Genomic DNA, 21,304 nt, shown 5'->3' on the forward strand with positions numbered 1-21,304 from the left:
GCCCGAATAAAGGGGGAGGGGTACGTCAGGAAGGGCATCCGGTGTAACATTTTGCTAAATCAATATGCAGACAACAATACAAATTTCCATACCGGATTGGTTGAGCCCCAGGTTAACAATGACCGTCACCAGTACTGTTAGCCAACAGGGTGCTGGCGGAAATTGGGCTACTGTTGGCCGGAGAAGAAGAGGAGGGAGACGTGTCCGGAGGCAGGAGGAGAGGAGGAAAGTAAAGAGAGTGGAACTGAGGGTGGGAACTTTGAATGTTGGCAGTATGACTGGTAAGGGGTGATAGTTAGCAGATATGATGGAGAGAAGGATGGTTGATATATTGTGCGTGCAAGAGACTAAATGGAAGGGGAGTAAGGCCAGGTGGATTGGAGGTGGATTCAAATTATTCTATCATGGTGTGGATGGGAGGAGAAATGGGGTAGGGGTTATTCTGAAGAAACAGTATGTCAAGAGTGTTTTGGAGGTGAAAAGAGTGTCAGGCAGAGTAATGATTATGAAGCTGGAAACTGGAGGTGTGATGATGAATGTTGTTAGTGCATATGTACCGCAAGTTGGGTGTGCAGTGGGTGAGAAAGAAGATTTTTGGAGTGAGTTGGATGAAGTGATGAACAGTGTACCCAAGGGACAGAAAGTGGTTATTGGAGTGGATTTCAATGGGCATGTTGGTGAAGGGAACAGTGGAGATGAGGAGGTGATGGGTAGGTATGGTGTCAAGGAGAGGAATGAAGAAGGTCAGAGGATAGTGGATTTTGCCAAAAGGATGGAAGTAAGGACAGCTATGAAGAGGATGAAAAATGGAAAAACCGTTGGTCCAGATGACATACCTATGGAAGCATGGAGGTGTTTAGGAGAGATGGCAGTGGAGTTTTTAACCAGATTGTTTAATGGAATCTTGGAAAGTGAGAGGATGCCTGAGGAGTGGAGAAGAAGTGTACTGGTGCCGATATTTAAGAATAAGGGGGATGTGCAGGACTGCAGTAACTACAGGGGAATAAAATTGATGAGCCACAGCATGAAGTTATGGGAAAGAGTAGTGGAAGCTAGGTTAAGAAGTGAGGTGATAATTAGTGAGCAGTAGTATGGTGTCATGCCAGGAAAGAGCACCACAGATGCAATGTTTGCTCTGAGGATGTTGATGGAGGTTTAGAGAAGGCCAGAAGGAGTTGCATTGTGTCTTTGTGGACCTGGAGAAAGCATATGACAGGGTGCCTCAAGAGAAGCTGTGGTATTGTATGAGGAAGTCGGGAGTGGCAGAGAAGTACGTAAGAGTTGTACAGGATATGTACGAGGGAAGTGTGACAGTGGTGACATCTGCGGTAGGAGTGACGGATGCACTCTGGTTGATAGATTAGATTAGACAGGAGTCCCTGTGGACTATGTTGTTTGTTGATGACATTGTGATCTGTAGCGATAGTAGGGAGCAGGTTGAAGAGATCCTGGAGAGGTGGAGACATGCTCTAGAGAGGAGAGGAGAGGAATGAAGGCCAGTAGGAACAAGATAGAATACATGTGTGTAAATGAGAGGGAGGTCAGTGGAATGGTGAGGATGCAGGGAGTAGAGTTAGTGAAAGTGGATGAGTTTAAATACTTGGGATCAACAGTACAGAGTAATGGGGATTGTGGAAGAGAGGTGAAAAAGAGAGTGCAGGCAGGGTGGAATGGGTGGAGAAGAGTGTCAGGAGTAATTTGTGCTAGACGGGTATCAGCAAGAGTGAAAGGGAAGGTCTACAGGACGGTAGTGAGACCAGCTATGTTATATGGGCTGGAGACGGCGGCACTGACCAGAAAGCAGGAGACAGAGCTAGAGGTAGCAGAGTTAAAGATGCTAAGATTTGCACTGGGTGTGACGAGGATGGATAGGATTAGAAATGAGTACATTAGAGGGTCAGCTCAAGTTGGACGGTTGGGAGACAAAGTCAGAGAGACGAGAGTGCGCTGGTTTGGACATGTGCAGAGGAGAGATGCTGGGTATATTGGGAGAAGGATGCTAAGGATAGAGCTGCCAGGGAAGAGGAAAAGAGGAAGGCCTAAGAGAAGGTTTATGGATGTGGTGAGAGAGGACATGCAGGTGATGGGTGTAACAGAACAAGATGCAGAGGACAGAAAGATATGGAAGAAGATGATCCACTGTGGCAACCCCTAACGGGAGCAGCTGAAAGAAGAAGATGTGTGAAATTAATGCTTATTATGGATGCACATATCAAGTACCAACTGGAATCTGTAAGAGGCACTCAGTATGTACATGTGCACAAAATAATAAGTGTTGTCCATCAACATGAAGCCAACAACCAAGAAAGAAGAGTCCATTTATTACCTGAGCCTTGATCACTGCTGTTGCATTTCTTGGGAATGCTTTCAAAAAGCAGCAAAAGGTCTTCTCCAAAAATCTTGCAACAGTTTTCAATCATAAACTGGACAATCGTGGAGACCTATGGCAAAACAAGAGTGTTAAGTGTCATGTTTGTTGATTTTTCTCATTGACCAGTTCTCATTTGTTCTGTTTAAAAGAGCTTTTGCAATTGGCAATATGGCTTAGTAATAAGGATTTGGATTATAAAGCATAAGCCAGCTTAATAACATGAATATTTCATATCAGTGAAATAAACTGGTATAAACATTTAAATGGGTAACGACTGAGAAGCAATACAGGAGATATAAAAGAATAATTCATATAATAAAGGCTAATATTAAATATAAATCAAAGACAGTATAATAATAGATAGGCTCAGTGAATGAGTAAGGAGATAAGACAAAAAATGACACTCTATCGAGCCATATATCTCAGACAGCTACAAATACAGGACAGCAGCTCTTAAATTTGAGATTAAATATTACAAAAAGCAAGTTAGAAGAAAACTGGTTAAATAGTTCTCTTATTATTTAATCAGTAAGATGTTGGGTAAGGAGGAGGTGAAGTGCACAGAAGCATACACATATACCTACAATTTCATGTTTATTGAGGCCACTGTGCTCCTGGGAACACTTAAAGCTTTAGAAATGGTTTTATACCCTTGCCCTGATCTATACCACATCACAATTTTATTGCAGAAATCTACAGAGAGTTCTTTGAATTTCATGGTTTGGTTTTAGTCCAGAAATACAATTGTGGGATTCTGAAACTGGAGAAATGGAAGACACAGAGAAGGCAGCAAAAAAATTAAAAAAGACGAACACATTTCAGAACTGAGTGATTACTGGGAAAATGCTGTTCAATGTAGAAAACTGTGAAGTGCTACATGTGGGTAAAAGGTTCATCAGTTATAAATACAAGAAGGGAGACACTGTCATACAGGAGGAAAATGCTGAAATGGATTTGGGGGGGACCAGTGGCAGCTAGTCTGTAGAGGGCACTGGGCAACGTCCTACCTAAAATAAAAATAAAAAATAGTAAAATAATATTAAAAAAAATAAAAAAGCCAAACCTTCATGAATCAACATACTATTTTCTTCCGTTATAAGGACCATTTTATTTCAGTGACCTATCACTATAGTTTTTCATTCACTGATGCCCAATCATACAGTGATCCTCAGTTATTTTCACCTGTCACAGGGCAACATTGAATTCACCCCAAAATTTCTAACAGACAACAATGCATCAAAACCTAATAATAGAAATAAGTAATTCCTTAGAAAAGTATAGGGGTTGGTCCATGAGCTACGGAATTCATACGAGATGTAATATGTATGGCAGCTAGAGGTAAAGGAAGCTTTCGACATGCTGGCTCATTCCTGATTATTATTATTCTTCTTTTTCTAGGTAAATAGTTAATGTTGTGATTAAATAAACAGAATACAGCCATATGAAAAAGTTTGGGAACCCCTCTCAGCCTGCATAATAATTTACTCTACTTTCAGCAAAAAAGATAACAGTGGTATGTCTTTCATTTCCTAGGAACATCTGAGTACTGGGGTATTTTCCGAACAAAGATTTTTAGTGAAGCAGTAATTAGTTGTATGAAATTAAATCAAATGTGAAAAACTGGCTGTGCAAAAATTTGGGTCCCCTTGTAATTTTTCTGATTTGAATGCATATAACTGCTCAATACTGATTACTTGCAACACCAAATTAGTTGGATTAGCTTGTTAAGCCTTGAACTTCATAGACAGGTGTGTCCAATCATGAGAAAAGGTATTTAAGGTGGTCAATCACAAGTTGTGCTTCCCTTTGAAAAGCAACTCTCAAAAGGTCTGAAAACAAAGATTGTTCAGTATCATGATTTAGGGGAAGGCTACAAAAAGCTGTCTCAGAGGTTTAAACTGTCAGTTTCAACTGTAAGGAATGTGATCAGGAAATGGAAGGCCACAGGGACAGTTGCTGTTAAACCAGGTCTGGCAGTCCAAGAAAAATACAGGAGCGGCATATGCGCAGGATTGTGAGAATGGTTACAGACAACCCACAGATCACCTCCAAAGACCTGCAAGAACATCTTGCTGCAGATGGTGTATCTGTACATCGTTCTACAATTCAGCGCAATTTGCACAAAGAACATGTGTATGGCACGGTGATGAGAAAGAAGCCCTTTCTGCACTCACGCCACAAACAGAGTCGCTTGTTGTATGCAAATGCTCATTTAGACAAGCCAGATTAATTTTGGAACAAAGTGCTTTGGACTGATGAGACAAAAATGGAGTTATTTGGTCAGAACAAAAAGCGCTTTACATGGTGGAAAAAGAACACCGCATTCCATGAAAAACACCTGCTATCTACTGTCAAATTTGGTGGAGGTTCCATCATGCTGTGGGGCTGTGTAGCTAGTTCAGGGACTGGGGCCCTTGTTAAAGTCGAGGGTCGGATGAATTCAACCCAATATCAAGAAATTCTTTAGGATGATGTTCAAGCATTATTCACAAAGTTGAAGTTACGCAGGGGTTGGATATTCCAACAAGACAATGACCCAAAGCACAGTTCGAAATCTACAAAGGCATTCATGCAGAGGGAGAAGTACAATGTTCTGGAATGGCTGTCACAGTCCCCTGACTTGAATATCATCGAAAATCTATGGGATGATTTGAAGCAGGCTGTCCATGCTCAGCACCCATCAAATTGAACTGAACTGGAGAGATTGTGTATGGAAGAATTGTCAAAAATACCTCCATCCAGAATCCAGACACTCGTCAAAGGCTATAGGAGGTGTCTAGAGGCTGTTATATTTGCAAAAGGTGGCTCAACTAAGTATTGATGTAATATCTCTGTTGGGGTGCCAAAATTTATGCACCCGACTAATATGATGCATATTGCATATTTTCTGTTAATCCAATAAACTTAATGTCACTGCTGAAATACTACTGTTTCCATAAGGCATGTCATATATTAAAAGGAAGTTGCTACTTTGAAAGCTCAGCCAATGATAAACAAAAATCCAAAGAATTAAGAGGGGTCCCAAACTTTTTCATATGACTGTATTTAATGGTGACCAGTGCTGGACAACAGCAAACAATCTCAAAGAACATCCATAAAAACATCTCATGTTACTTGTGTAGAGATCCATAACTGCAGTCAGCTAATCTTACATGCCCCATGGCAACAACATTAATGTGGCATTAGCCTTATATAAGGGTATATAATAACTGTTTACAGAGTTTTTTTTTTTTACAGTAAGAGCGTGTTAAGTGAGGCAGGAACTGAACCAATAAACATCTATTGACTTAGCAACTACACTATGCTGCATGCTTGCCTGCTTCATGTGGATTGTAAGGCACAGTAGTGTAAGGTTACACACTCTAAACAGGTAAACAGGATTTTAATAGCACCTTGTAGCACCCTACACTCCATCTATGCACACTGAAGGCAACTTAATCCAACAAAACATACTCAGTTGATGTAAACTTTCAAGGAAGCATGGAGCAGGAACACTGTTTGCTTTCAATGTCTCTCCAGTATGTACTAGGTTACCACTGTAGCTCTAATGTTGAAGAATGTTAACTCCAAATTTCTGCTACTCTGAACTGGGACTGGTGATTTATTATTACACAGATTACTTTTAATTAGAGGGGAAGCCTACATGAAACATCATCAAGCTTAGTAGAAGACAAATATGGAAAAGGAAACTCATACTAGGACAGGTTAGCATCAACAGTTAACCCACCTTGGATAGAGGTGTCTGCTAAATAAATAAATAAATCTGACAATAATAATAATAAGCTATTATTATTATTATTAAGTGGCTCATCTTTAGGACAAAGGAGGAAACTGCCATATCAAATAATCTTATTTTTACAGTGAGCTGTATTTCAAAAAGAATCAAACAAATAATTACCATACATAAGTAAGAGTAAACATAAGCAACACTGTAATGCCAACCGGACATTTCCGTGCATGATGGCACTAATGAAGGATGATTGTGTTTATCAAAGCAAAGAGGTTGGGCTTACCTTCTTTGTATCTTCGCTCTGGACTTGTGGGCTGGAGGGGGTTGGAGACCACAGCATACTGGGGGCAATGCAGACTGCCAGATTGAAAGCATTCATTTGGTTCTCTTCCGACTTTTGTTCAATGCAGTGCAGAACGCCAAAAAGATGCTTTAACAGAAGCAGGTTTTCTTTTGGCAGTTGTTCAAGAAGCCTGCAAGGGTTCACCATCAGAATGTTAAAAAATGGAACAAAATTTATGAACTGGCAGACTATTCAGGCCTGTGTCCTGCCTAGTCTCAGTGTTGCTGGCATAGATTTTAGCATCAGTGATAATCCTGAATTAAAGTACCTGGTGAAAAATCCATGCAGAGTCCATACAGGCACTACCCAGGAAACAGTGCTAACCATTGGGCCACAAAGGCTGCATAGTGGCATTTAAAATAAAAAAGCATGTTCTCATACACAGCCACTTTATTTATTTTAGACCTAATCTATACTCTTCTGTCCATCTTACAAACAAATTTGACAGGATGAATAGCTCCTCTTATTTAGATTTTTTCATATGCTCTGAAATGCTTGGCATGTTCGTTTGGGAGAGGACGCCTGTTTTGGGGTAGCTTTGATTCCTTCAGAGGACTCTGTATGTACAACAGTATTTAAATAGGTCAGCATCTTCCATAAATGCTTTAACCTAGAGTTACAAGGGTGAAAATCTTCTTACCTTTTAATGTCATTTATCTTCTCCTCTCTATTCCCTTTTTCGATGATGCTAATCCACTTATCATAAAGGTCCAGAGAAAGAATACATCCTGGAATGTTTCTCAGAAAATCCTGTAGAACAAAAAAGAAACATCAATGTCAAAATAGCTCTCTGATATCATTATGGAATACAAGAGTCTGAAAGTTGGTTTGTCTATAACTGACATTCTCTTTTTCAATGTTCAAAGTATCTGTGGAAAACCAGTTCATTTATTTTACAGCTGTCAGCTACTGGGATGGTCATCATGGAAACTCTGGGCTCACTAGTCATCTGTCTATGCATCATCTGTATCTTTTTGTACTGTTCAGGGTTTGTGGGGGCCAAGGTTCAAGCACCAAGCACATCGCAAAAATCAACCCTGGAGATGTGCCAGTCCGTCACAGATCACAGTCACCCACATACCCACACAGACTCACTCACACCAGGCCGATTTGAAGTCACCAAATAAGTTGACAATCAATCAATGGTTTTATATAATTCTGTTAACGGTATGCACTATTGCAGGGTCCTTTACTGACCAAACATAATATAATCGTCTTGTTGTTGAGATCTGCAGGGATCTGCGTCTGTCTTGGTGGCAGTAAGAACACAGCAAGGACAAGCCCCAAGAAAGGGGTGTGGATGACACTTACATACACTTAGTCAGATATGAACCATCTTTGAACTGTTGATGAATAAAGAAACAATCTTTATCTATATAGACTACTAGCTGTCTCCCGCAGCTCCGCCCACGTAGTAGTGAAACAGGACAAACTTTAAAAATCAATTAAAAAATAAAAAGAAATGTAATTCTGGCCAAGCAGAAGGTAGGTACGCTTGAACATCAAATGTTGGCACTGTACCTGATTGTGTTCAGCTCTGACGGAAGAGCCTCCCCCGCATAGGGAGAAAAGCACGTGGCCGTGATATCTCTAGCAATTAGAAGCTACCCTCTAAAACACACATAGCTCTGATCTCTCTCTCAAAAACATTAAACATTACTCCTCAACAATCTGTAGATGGTAATGTCTGTTGAACAAACAGGTATCGCTAGCTAAACAGAGGCAAGGCATGCTCCAACACGTGGCGAGAAGTAGACCGACTCGACTGGAGGCTGGTGCGTGAGTGAGGAGGACTCGGCTCCCCTCCCCTCGGCCCCCTGCATCTCTCTCGGATTCGCACAAATAAATCGGTACCGCAAGTGAACTATGATACTTAGCGTGATGAGAGAAGTCGGCAAATCAACCGGAATGTTCAAGAAAATTATAGAAAAAAACCCAATCTAAATCTGTTAAGTAGTTCTCTCGTGAAAAGCAGACTGACAGACAGACATTATATACATAGGGAGCACCATTTGAAGATGTTTTAAATCTACAGAGATATATTACAATTTTTAAATTTGGAGGATGGACAGGTTAAGTGAGTTGATCAGGGTCTAAAACAATAAGTGTGTGACAGATTGACTTTTTAAACTCTTATCTGTTTAGCCTTCAGACTACACTGTCCATGTAAATTTGAGGAAAATTGTAATTCATTACTAAAAGTCTTGTGAACATAGGGTGGGGGACATATAAACACCCCACAGAAAACACTGAAGGTCAGTTTGAGGCCATTGCCAAAGACTACCTAACAGTGGAGGTATTGAAACTTTTGTAGTGGCTGGCATGACAGCCTAAGCCCAGCTACACATGGCTGTGCAGATCAGCCATCTCTTCTTATACTGTACGTAAAGACCCAGTGTTTTGCTATAGTGGATTGTCCTTCTTGTGAACCTAATGTTCCTCTGGCATCCTCACTCCAATCTTCTCATCTGCACATGAACTATGAGTGAGGTCTAGACATGCTAGTCTAAATGATCTGCTCTGTTCCATTATACAAATTCCATGGGCTGATGACTTTTTGCATCAGGGTTTTAATTTCTGTTGATTGATTAAGTTCAATCAGCCAACAGCAATAGAATTTTAAAATCTGTTAATAAACAAAGATTTCAAAGATTAGGTGCCGAGCACTTTGGTGTCAAAGTGATAAGATTGGTTTCACAAGAAGCGTCACTTTGCAGTACCTTAAAAACAGCAGCGGCGACAAAGACAGATTCACAGGAAAGGAGTGCTTCAGCCCCCGAGTTCAGCTTATCTCTTAACTCCCTGCAAGCCTTTGCGTTGGCAGAGCGTCGGAAGATGCCTCTTGTAAATGGGCCTTCTTGAAACAAGCAACACAGCATGTCCTGGAAAATAAACAGAACAAAAGTGCTTTTGACAGTTGTAGATATACAGCATACATCTTTATACCATAACATTTCAATTTGTGAAATAAATTAGGTAGGTTTATTGGTGAAAATGAGTGAATGTGGATCTGTGTGTAGGTGTATCCCATGGCTAAGTGGTGCCCTGGCCAGGGTTGGTTCCTGCTTTGTGCTCATTGCTAATGGGATAGATTCTGCTTCCCTGTGACCCTAAACCTGGAAGAAGCTGATTTAGTAAATGAAAGGATGGATAGAAGTGCTCACTGTAGAAATAATGCGTTTAAGCTAATTGTTATTTGACTTTTTCCACAACAACCCTCTAACTCAACTATCCTGTTTTTGGACATTCCACACGCCACCAGTCTAATACAACACCTGTCCATGCTTCATCCATGTGGACCAACTAGATAGGATGAACTTTTAATCCACTTGGCTAGTGGTTTGACCCAAACTCTTTAATCAATACTTGTTGATCAGGTCTAGCTGGATGCCACCACAAAAGTTAACTTATCCCTCCATCTTCTTTTCTTAGCTCTTATATAGCTAATGGGATATTACTTGGAATGCAACCATTTAAACCTGCTTTTGCCAGATCTATGCCACTTTGAAGAGCCTAAACTGTCTGAATTGAGTTGTGTATGACATGCCAGTCAATTGTAAGGCACACTTACAATTATGTAGAGTCAAACATCTTTAACAAGTGCGAGGAAATTCAAACAAACACAAGGAGTACATACAAGCTCCACACTGAGAATGGGTAGGAATCAGTTTAAAATTCCCCACCACGACACCCTGCATAGCCATATTTTTATATCCTTTTTAATTTCATTACTACTGGATCATTACGATCATATAGCAGTTTTAACACTCGGCTAAAATCTTGGCAGATGTGACCTTGAACGTTTGAGAGGGAATTCTTAAGAAGGATAAGAAACAATTAGGACTACTAAAAGTATGACATCCTGATAAAAATATTAAGAGCTTTTGTGAATTTAAATCCCAACTTCCTGTTAGCACTCTTTTTTTTTCAATATTTCATTGAGCTATGCCCTTAAAGCTGTGAAGCATACAGCTTTATAGCTGGACATATTTTGCAATGTGACAGGCTTCTAGCAGTCCGCCTAAGTAACAGAGTACCTGGCAGCGGCGCGGCATTTTACTATGCCAGGGATACTAGCAGCCAAATTTAAAATGATATCTAAACTCCTGAATACTTGAAGGTAATGTGGAATATTAACATTCCCTCCCTAACAATTTTGTTTGTGGCTTTTATTGGCTTACACTCCTGAGAATGCTGGTGGATAGAGAAATCATAGGATTAGAAATGTGCTGCCACATTCAAATAATCAGTTAAATAATTTATAATAATATATACAATATATATATATATATATATATATATATATACAATATATAAATATATATATATATGGAAGAGAAGGTCTGTGATACGGTTTGCATATTTGCAGCTGGAGATCCATGAAGGGAGAAAAAACGAATCACGTATCATAAAATAGTTTTTTGTTTTTTTTTTTATTCCTGAGCTTTCAACCCCTATCAGGGGTCTTCATCAGAGGATAATGCTTAGACTTACAAGAATCAAAGGCAATATATAGCAACACATTCAGTGGGGGTGGGGTGGGTGGAGGTGACTAAGTCAGTATGATCAAAGGGGGGGGGGTGGTGGGGGGGGTTGTATAGTTTAATTATTGTGTACATGTCCTTCTTAAGTTGGCATATGCTGGGTTTATGTCCAAGTGTCTGTTGATGGCGTTTTCATCTGATAGCCAAGACTCGGCCAACTCTCTGGCACTTTTAGTACTGGCCTTAAATTTTACTTTTACGTTGTCCCAGTTGAATGTGTGTCCTGTCGATTTAGTATGCGCGTATATCAGCGATAGTGCGTCCTTTCTTCTGACGGCGTTGCGATGTTCATGTACACGTGTTGAGATTCTTTTTGACGTTTGTCCTATGTATACTGCTGAGCAAGAATTGCATGGAATACTATAAACTGCGTTTCGTGTTTCGGCTGTAGATTTCTTGTTTTTAGCATTAAACAGGACCATGCGCAGATTGTTCGTGGGTTTATGTGCTATTCTGATGCCCCACTTGGTCAGGGTGCGTGCCGTGCCTTCTGACACATTATGGTGATACGGGAGTGAATGCCAGGTGGGGTGGGGGTTCTGATTTAAGTCGATTGTATGCTGATTCCTTTGGCGTCTGCTGTGTAGACTCCGATTAATGAATGTTTTTGAGTATCCGTTCGAGGTGAAAAGATGGAATAGATAGCGTCTCTCATTAATTTTTGTTTCCTTGGTATTACAATGCGTGTGGACTCGTTTGAATAGGGTTTTCACGCAGCTCCGTTTATGAGATACCGGGTGGTTGCTGGCGAAGTGTAGAACTTCGACCACATCCCGAGGGAGGTGGGGGACATTGAGTCCGAATGGGCCATGTTCCGTGCCTCTATTGTTGAGGCAGCTGACCGGAGCTGTGGCCGTAAGGTGGTCGGTGCCTGTCGTGGCGGCAATCCCCGAACCCGCTGGTGGACACCGGCGGTGAAGGATGCCGTCAAGCTGAAGAAGGAGTCCTACAGGACACTTTTGTCCTGTGGGACCCCGGAGGCAGCTGATAGGTACCGGCAGGCCAAGCGGAATGCGGCTTTGGTGGTTGCTGAGGCAAAAACTCGGGCGTGGGAGGAGTTTGGGGAGGCCATGGAGAATGACTTTCGGACGGCTTCGAGGAGATTCTGGTCCACCATCCGGCGTCTCAGGAAGGGGAAGCAGTGCAGTGTCAACACTGTATATGGTGGGGATGGTGCGCTGCTGACCTCGACTCGGGACGTTGTGGGTCGGTGGGGGGGAATACTTCGAAGACCTCCTCAATCCCATTAACATGCCTTCCAATGAGGAAGCAGAGCCTGGGGACTCAGAGGTGGGCTCCCCCATCTCTGGGACTGAGGTCACCGAGGTGGTCAAAAAACTCCTTGGTGGCAGGGCCCCGGGGGTGGATGAGATACGCCCGGAGTTCCTTAAGGCTCTGGATGTTGTAGGACTGTCTTGGCTGACACGCCTCTGCAACATCGCATGGACATCAGGGACAGTGCCTCTGGATTGGCAGACCGGGGTGGTGGTCCCCCTCTTTAAGAAGGGGGATCGGAGGGTGTGTTCCAACTACAGAGGGATCACACTCCTCAGCCTCCCTGGAAAAGTCTATTCAGGGGTCCTGGAGAGGAGGGTCCGTCGGATAGTCGAGCCTCGGATTCAGGAGGAACAGTGTGGTTTTCGTCCTGGTCGCGGAACAGTGGACCAGCTCTATACCCTTAGCAGGGTCCTGGAGGGTGCATGGGAGTTTGCCCAACCAGTCTACATGTGTTTTGTGGACTTAGAAAAGGCATTTGACCGTGTCCCTCGGGGAATCCTGTGGGGGGTACTCCGAGAGTATGGGGTACCGGCCCCCCTGATAAGGGCTGTTCAGTCCTGTACGATCAGTGCCAGAGCTTGGTCCGCATTGCCGGCAGTAAGTCGAGCCCGTTTCCAGTGAGAGTTGGACTCCGCCAGGGCTGCCCTTTGTCACCGATTCTGTTCATTACTTTTATGGACAGAATTTCTAGGCGCAGCCAGGGTGTTGAGGGGGTCCGGTTTGGTGGGCTCAGGATTGGGTCACTGCTTTTTGCAGATGATGTTGTCCTGTTTGCTTCATCAGGCCGTGATCTTCAGCTCTCTCTGGATCGGTTTGCAGCCGAGTGTGAAGCGGCTGGGATGAGAATCAGCACCTCCAAATCCGAGACCATGGTCCTCAACCGGAAAAGGGTGGAGTGCCCTCTCAGGGTTGGTAGCGAGATCCTGCCCCAAGTGGAGGAGTTCAAGTTTCTTGGGGTCTTGTTCACGAGTGAGGGAAGAATGGAGCGTGAGATCGACAGGCGGATCGGTGCGGCATCCGCAGTAATGCGGGCGTTGCATCGGTCTGTCGTGGTGAAAAAGGAGCTGAGCCGCAAGGCGAAGCTCTCAATTTACCAGTCGATCTATGTTCCTACCCTCACCTATGGTCATGAGCTATGGGTAGTGACCGAAAGAACGAGATCGCGAATACAAGCGGCTGAAATGAGTTTCCTCCGCAGGGTGTCTGGGCTTTCCCTTAAAGATAGGGTGAGAAGCTCAGTCATCCGGGAGGGGCTCAGAGTAGAGCCGCTGCTCCTCCGCATCGAGAGGAGTCAGATGAGGTGGCTCGGGCATCTGATCAGGATGCCTCCTGGACGCCTCCCTGGTGAGGTGTTCCAGGCACGTCCAACCGGGAGGAGGCCCCGGGGAAGACCCAGGACACGCTGGAGGGACTATGTCTCTCGACTGGCCTGGGAACGCCTTGGGATTCTCCCAGAAGAGCTAGAAGAAGTGGCCGGGGAGAGGGAAGTCTGGGCATCTCTGCTCAAGCTGCTGCCCCCGCGACCCGACCTCGGATAAGCGGGAGACAATGGATGGATGGATGGATGGATGGATGAACTGGATTGCAGGGAATATTGTGTTAATATGATTGTAGAACTCATTCAGCTGGTTCTTTCTTAATATGACGAATGTGTCGTCTACATAGCGTATCCAAATTTTGGGTGTAATCTAGGATAAAGCTATGTTTTCAAATCGTTGCATTGCCAGTTCAGCTAGGAGTCCAGATAACGGTGATCCCATTGGCATGCCTTCTTTCTGTGTGTAATACTTGCCGTTGAAATGAAAGTGAGTTTTTTGGCAAAGTGATATTAGGTGCATTATGTCTTTGATGGACAGTTTGGTTCTTGTCTCTATGGTGGGGTCACTATCCAGTTTCATTAGTAGTGTTTCTGTGGCCAGTTGGATCGGGATCATTCATTAATCGGAGTCTACACAGCAGACGCCAAAGGAATCAGCATACAATCGACTTAAATCAGAACCCCCACCCCACCTGGCATTCACTCCCGTATCACCATAATGTGTCTGAAGGCACGGCACGCACCCTGACCAAGTGGGGCATCAAAATAGCACATAAACCCACGAACAATCTGCGCATGGTCCTGTTTAATGCTAAAAACAAGAAATCTACAGCCGAAACACGAAACACAGTTTATAGTATTCCATGCAATTCTTGCTCAGCGGTATACATAGGACAAACGTCAAAAAGAATCTTAACACGTGTACATGAACATCGCAACGCCATCAGAAGAAAGGACGCACTATCGCTGATATACGCGCATACTAAATCGACAGGACACACATTCAACTGGGAAAACGTAAAAGTAAAATTTAAGGCCAGTACTAAAAGTGCCAGAGAGTTGGCCGAGTCTTGGCTATCAGATGAAAACGCCATCAACAGACACTTGGACATAAATCCAGCATATGCCAACTTAAGAAGGACATGTACACAATAATTAAACTATACAACCCCCCCCACCACCCCCCCCTTTGATCATACTGACTTAGTCACCTCCACCCACCCCCCCCCCACTGAATGTGTTGCTATATATTGCCTTTGATTCTTGTAAGTCTAAGCATTATCCTCTGATGAAGACCCCTGATAGGGGTTGAAAGCTCAGGAATAAAAAAAAAAAAAAAAAACTATTTTATGATACGTGATTCGTTTTTTCTCCCTTCGTGGATCTCCAGCTGCAAATATATATATATATATCTTTTGCAGTATTTTTTGGTGACTTCCTTACCATAACTGGCTTGGGAAGGCTGTCATCACTGCAGACTACAGAAAGTGGCAGCCCGAAGAGACACCCCGCAGTTGGTGATGTGGGGGACACAGGTAAGCTGTCCAGCTGACTTCCAGAACCTCGCCAAAAGGCCCAGTTTATAATGGAACGTTTCCTCTTGAAGGGTTTCTGTCGAGAGTCTTAACAGCAGGAGAGAGCAAAGAGGGGAAAAGACTTAGAACTAATTTAGTAACACAAACTAGCAGAGAATAATTCAGAATATTCATAGACCTGGGTTGATGATACTGGGTTTGGTACACTATGGCCTCCATGAAGCAGTATCCTCACCCACAGTGACTGCACCAGTAGAGAAGTTAGAAGTTTGGTGTCACGTAGACTGCAATCTTTAGGGGGCAGCACTTCCCCTTAATTAAACTGTGGACTGATTGAGCAGATTATCTTTTTTCCAAAGTAACAGATTGTAAAGGACAAAAGGCCAAAAGGAACATACTGCTGAGGCACCCACTGAAGAACCAATAAACATGTCCACTTGAACCCTGATTGAGGATACACAGAGGGGGAGTCTCTGATTCTGTTCCCTTAATGACAGGTCTAAAGAAACTGTTCACAGTTTATCCTCATCCCTATATTCTGATTCATCCTTATATATATATAAATATATATATATATATATATATATATATATATATATATATATATATATATATATATATATATATATGTAGATATATATATATTATATATATATATATATATATGTAGATATATATATATTATATATATATTTATATTATATATATATATATATATATGTAGATATATATATATTATATATATATTTATATTATATATATATATATATATATATATATTTATATTATATATATATATATATATATATATATTTATATTATATATATATATATATATATATATATATATATATATATATATATATATATATATATATATATATATATATATTTATATTATATATATATATATATATATATATATATATATATATATTTATATTATATATATATATATATATATATATATATATATATATATATATATATATATGGATACTATCATGACGTCCTGTGCTCCTTCTCAACTACTCAGGCCATCTGGTGATGCCACCTCCGTGTGGCATCAAATTTCAATCTACGTTCTTTTCCTACCCACCTCCATTTCAACTTCTGACTGAAAAGCATTTGAAGACTCTCTTGTTTGATGAATTTTAGTCTAACTGATATTTTGTAAGCTAGGAATTGTAACTAGCTTGTATTTTGTACTAAGCTCTTCACGTATGATGATTCATTCTGTAATCTTGTCTTGTAGCAGTTGTTCTAAAACAGTCACCTGGACAGATGTTTATTGGATTATGATGACCTCCTATGGATGAAAGCATCTACTAAGCATATAAATGTAAAGGTAAATGTTGTTGATAATAGCATGTATCACCTCTTGCATGGATTTATTTCTAATACTTTTATCCTGGGATTCATTGTTACATTTAAACATTTCCTGTTGGCCATGAGGTTGCATGCAAATAGGCAACGAGGAAACCTTCTGCCACACACTAATGAATAACCACTTGTGCAGGGATACTGAGAATTAAATTCAAACAAAAGCTATGTGAAAGGCAATTTAAAATGAAAATTATTTAGAAGATAAGTTAGGTCACTTGTGATTATTCAAATTTAAACCCCCCCACCACCAAAAAACTCCAGTCAGCCCAAATCCAAAAAAGTGTGGCTTCACAGTGCAAGATATGAATTTAAAAAATGCCCAACCCCACCCACACACTCTGAGAACCCTGACACTTTGACTGATTTTATTACACATTCCAGTTAGAATGTGACCTTGACCAGGGTCACATCTTTAAAATGAGGCGTCTTTGAAACACCCATCCCTGCTTCACCAAAAGTGGATTCCGTAACTGGGTACCACCCACCAATGTCAGTTTGAGGCAACAAATGGTCCACTTGAAGAAATGCTGGTCTTACGTGAAAGGGTTCTCTGTTGCTGCACTTACCAGTTAATTGCTGGCCGCTAGCCAGCCGACTGGGCTTCAGAATGAATTGGCACTGTTTGTCCAAGGGCAGCTCTTCCAAAGGATCCGGTATGCTGCTTGCATCCTTGTTTGCAGCCAAGGACTGGGGCTGTGCTTCCCGCATGTGACTCATTTTAATACTGAAAGGATATTCATGTCCTACATAGAAGAAGCAAATCAAGGTCACTTTTAATATCTTGTTTATCTTCAGTCCCACTCTGTGACAAAGCTGAAATCTGCATGCCATTATACAATTTGTTCTTGTTATCTTCAAATAAAAAGGCATAAGGCTGGTGACCATGGAGTCACATAACAAGCAGGTCACTCTGCTGCAAGATACACTGGCTGCATCTGCCAATGCTAAACTACTGCTCTTTAGTACTTGAACATTCCAATATCACTCAAAAATTCCCTGTAATTTATTTTGTGCTGAGTTTTGAATCATGGCCACTTGCTTTCTTATCATACTCTTGCACTTCTTTAAGACTGACGGTGTTTCTTTTTCAGTGTACAAAGTATTATTAATAAAATTATCAAACATTTAGAACACTAATAAGCTTGTACAATGCCTTGACTTTTTCATGTTTCCAATGAATATTTGCCAAAAAGCTGCACATGTCCAGCACCATCCTGACTGTGCCATTCTGTACATAACTTATCCTAATCCTATTACTGTCCATTAATCTCTGTCACTTTAATCCAAATGTCCATAGAGGTCACTGTCAGGCAACAGGGGAGTGAAGCCTAATTAAATTAGCCTTCCTTATCCCACCTGATTTTACACTTTCAGAAACCCAGAAATGTAGACTACTGCTAAACTAACCCAAATGCTTTCCGTGGGTCATTATTTTCTTAATTGCACTTTTTATGGTTAAAGCATGTCATCCCTAAGTCCTCATGGACATTAATTCAAAATGATCTAATTGTCAGTCCCACTGGGAGAAAGAATTATGATTTGACCCTGTGACTTCAAGTTCAGCTCCAAAAAAACATCAATCCCCAAAACTGCCATAGGAAGATTGTCAAAAAACGTACCGATCAGAGGATATGGAGAGTCTTCCTTGCCTGAAGTGACCCAAAGCTGGAAATCCTTTACATTACCCTACACGTAAAAAAAAATAGAATAATCAATGGATACTAAGGGTTTAGGAGGAGGACACTCTTTCAGATTTCTCCAAATTGTCCCCAGATTCCCAGCTACACCCCATCACTTCTACTAGATATTTCACTGAAAACATAAGAGTTTCATTGTGGTTCCATTGATAATGGAACAAATTCTGCTTCCCTGTGACCCTAAACCTGGAAGAAGCCGATTTAATAAATGGAAAGATGGATATAAGTGCACACTGTGTAAATAATGTGTTTAAGCTAATTGTTATTTGACTTCCTCCACAACAACCCTCTAACTCAACTATCCTGTTTTTGGACATTCCACACACCACCAGTCTAGTGTGACACCTGTCCATACTTCATCTGTTGTATTCCAACTAGAGAGGATGAACGTTTAATCCACTTGGCTAGTGGTTTGACCCAAACTCTTTAATCAATACTTGCTGATCAGGTCTGGCTGGATGCCAGCACAAAAATTAACTTATCCCTCCATCTTCTTTTCTTAGCTCTTATATAGCTAATGGGATATTACTTGGAATGCAACCATTTAAACCTGTTTTTGCCAGTTCCGTACCACTTTAAAGAGCCTAAACTGTCTGAATTGAGTTGCGTATGACATGCCAGTCAATTGTAAGGCACACTTGCATTAGGTCAATGTAGAGTCAAACATCTTTAGCAAAAGTTGAGGAAATTCATACAAACACAAGAAGAACATGCAAGCTCCATGCTGAGAATGGGCAGGAATTGATTTTAAATTCCCCACCATGAAACCCTGGATAGCAATATTTTTATATCCTTTTTAGTTTCATTACTACTGGATCATTACGATCATATGGCAGTTTTAACACTCAGCTAAAATCTTGGCAGATGTGACCCTGAAGTTTTGGGAGGAAGTTCTTAAGAAGGATAAGAAACAAATGGGACTACTTGGAATTCAACCATTTAAACCTGTTTTTGCCACTTTAAAGAGCCTAAACTGTCTGAATTAAGTTGTGTATGAGATGCCAGTCAGTTGAAAGGCACACTTGCATCAGGTCCATGTAGAAGCAATGATCCAAATGTGGACATCTTTAGCAAGTGCAAGGAAATTCAGACAAACACAAGGAGAACATGCAAGCTCCACACTGAAAAAGGGAAGGAACAGATTTAAAATTCCCCACCATGGCACCCTGGATAGAAATATTTTGTGTTCTTGTACAAGATGATGTGATTATTTTGTAATAATCCTCACTGGTTATTTCCAATAGAGCAAAATAAAAGTAAATAATATTTTGCAGTAATCCATCCTCCAGCCTTTTCTCATCGAGTCCCAATTGTATTGACTGCACAGGGAGGCAGTTGTATTTATTAAAATCAGAAGACAGAACAAAATCAAAAACCAAGTTTAGGTCAAACCAGGTAGTCAGGAATCCAGGTGATGAAGCCAAGAATGTGAAATGGGAATTGTAGTGACAGAATGGAGTAAAAGAGTCAGAAGACAGATAAGTACACGTAACTGGAGTCAAAGCAAAGAACATAAATTGTCATTAAAGACAGTTCATAACCAAAGATCTTTTAAATTAACCGCATAAATAAAACACTAAGATTTTTTTGAATATCCACAAACTTGGACAAGCCAAGAAATGCCAATTCCACTTCCAGTTGACCTTACCTAGCAACTTCCTGGCATCAAAGACAACAAAGATTACAAAATGGCAGAGGTCATAACAAAAAAGAAAATGGCACTGCAGGATAATGATATTTGCTTTTAACAAAATGAGAAACACACCTAGATTTCTTCACCTTTAAAACCCCCTCAATAATGCCTCAAATATTTTTAGTGGCCAAGGAAAGACTACAAAAAATTGGGAGAAAAAAAAAAAAAAGCGAGATCATGACATCAATGCCTTCTATTCTCCCCACCATGGAATCCCTGATTCCACAATATGCTTGTCCCCAGCACCATTTTAAACTCATTCATTTGGTTTCACAGAATTCATGCAGCTTCTTTTGAAATTATGCATGCCCACTGGAGTATTTATGGTAAACAGACTGCCCTGTTTGTGAAATCATTCAGGGTCCTCCTAACTGTGAAAACACCAGCCCACCCAGTTGAGCTAAAGGGTTTCTAACTGTAAGAGTGTCTCTTATGTAGCCTTCCTTTACACTCTCACTCCCCTGAATGAATCTGAATCATGGCTCTATTTGTCACTGCTAAGGGGTTTGCCCAGTTACTCTCTCTCACCTGCCTGTCCTCCCTGCGACAATAGTGGCAGAACCCAACTTCAGGGCATCCTTCTCTGCCGGTGTAGCTATGAATAGGTAATTCTCTACCCCAAACCACCATTTTGAGCTCTGCTACAGCTGGGAGGAAGACACCACCCTGAGTGAACTCCTCAGCAGAGACAGACCGATGGACAGTGCTGACCTTATGTTGGTCATCAGCTACCAGTACTTTCTTTTACTCCACTTCCTACTTGTGTTCAGTTAAAGTGGTAATGTAAAAACATACAGTATATCATTGACTGAAGGTGACAAATACAATACAAGAATAAACCTCAAAAGACAAGCAATGTATTTCTGTAAAAAGGCAAAGCTTACATGAATTTCAAACTGCTGCAGTGCCATGTGAATGACATCCACTACTGTGTCCGTGTTGCTGACTGTCAGTGTCTTTGGCTAAAAAAGAAAAAATATATACTATTAAATCATGTGTATGATATAAAAGAGCAAAGGAAGGTTGTTTAAAGCACACACACATAGCATATATATACGAGGTGAGACACAAAAATAACTGGATTGGTAGAAAAAAAAATTATTGATGAATTACAGCATTCTAAACATTGTCACCTTCTATATACTCCTCCCTCCTAATCTCTACACCGCTCCATATGTATCTTCCATTGATTGAAACAGTGCTGGAAGATTTCTTGCTTAAGGCTCTTCAACAGGTTTGCCATTTCTGTCTTCACTTCATTCATTGAAGAGAAATGTGTTCCCTTCAGGTCACTTTTGATTTTCGGGAACAAGTAAAAATCACAGGGAGCTAAACTGGCCGAATAGGGAGGATGATCGAGGGCAGGAATGTTTTTGTCAGTCAAAAACTGCTTAACAGAAAAAGAGAAA

At 41.1% G+C, this 21,304-nt stretch overlaps 1 protein-coding gene across 3 annotated transcripts in view; it reads right to left on the reverse strand.

The window, feature by feature from the left end:
• Positions 1-21,304, reverse strand: part of arhgap20 (Rho GTPase activating protein 20) — a 138,571-nt gene that overhangs the window by 5,082 nt on the left and 112,185 nt on the right. For all 3 annotated transcript variants that reach the window (XM_028800609.2, XM_051926173.1, XM_051926174.1), the window contains exons 7-14: positions 20,780-20,857; positions 18,125-18,191; positions 17,072-17,248; positions 15,028-15,206; positions 9,165-9,326; positions 7,085-7,194; positions 6,385-6,574; positions 2,327-2,441 (exon numbers count right to left, since the gene is read on the reverse strand). In XM_028800609.2, the coding sequence (XP_028656442.1) occupies positions 2,327-2,441; positions 6,385-6,574; positions 7,085-7,194; positions 9,165-9,326; positions 15,028-15,206; positions 17,072-17,248; positions 18,125-18,191; positions 20,780-20,857 (1,078 nt within the window). The remainder of the gene's footprint in view (positions 1-2,326; positions 2,442-6,384; positions 6,575-7,084; positions 7,195-9,164; positions 9,327-15,027; positions 15,207-17,071; positions 17,249-18,124; positions 18,192-20,779; positions 20,858-21,304) is intronic.

Source organism: Erpetoichthys calabaricus, chromosome 4 (assembly GCF_900747795.2).
Source record: "Erpetoichthys calabaricus chromosome 4, fErpCal1.3, whole genome shotgun sequence".
In the NCBI taxonomy this organism is placed as follows: Eukaryota; Metazoa; Chordata; class Cladistia; order Polypteriformes; family Polypteridae; genus Erpetoichthys; species Erpetoichthys calabaricus.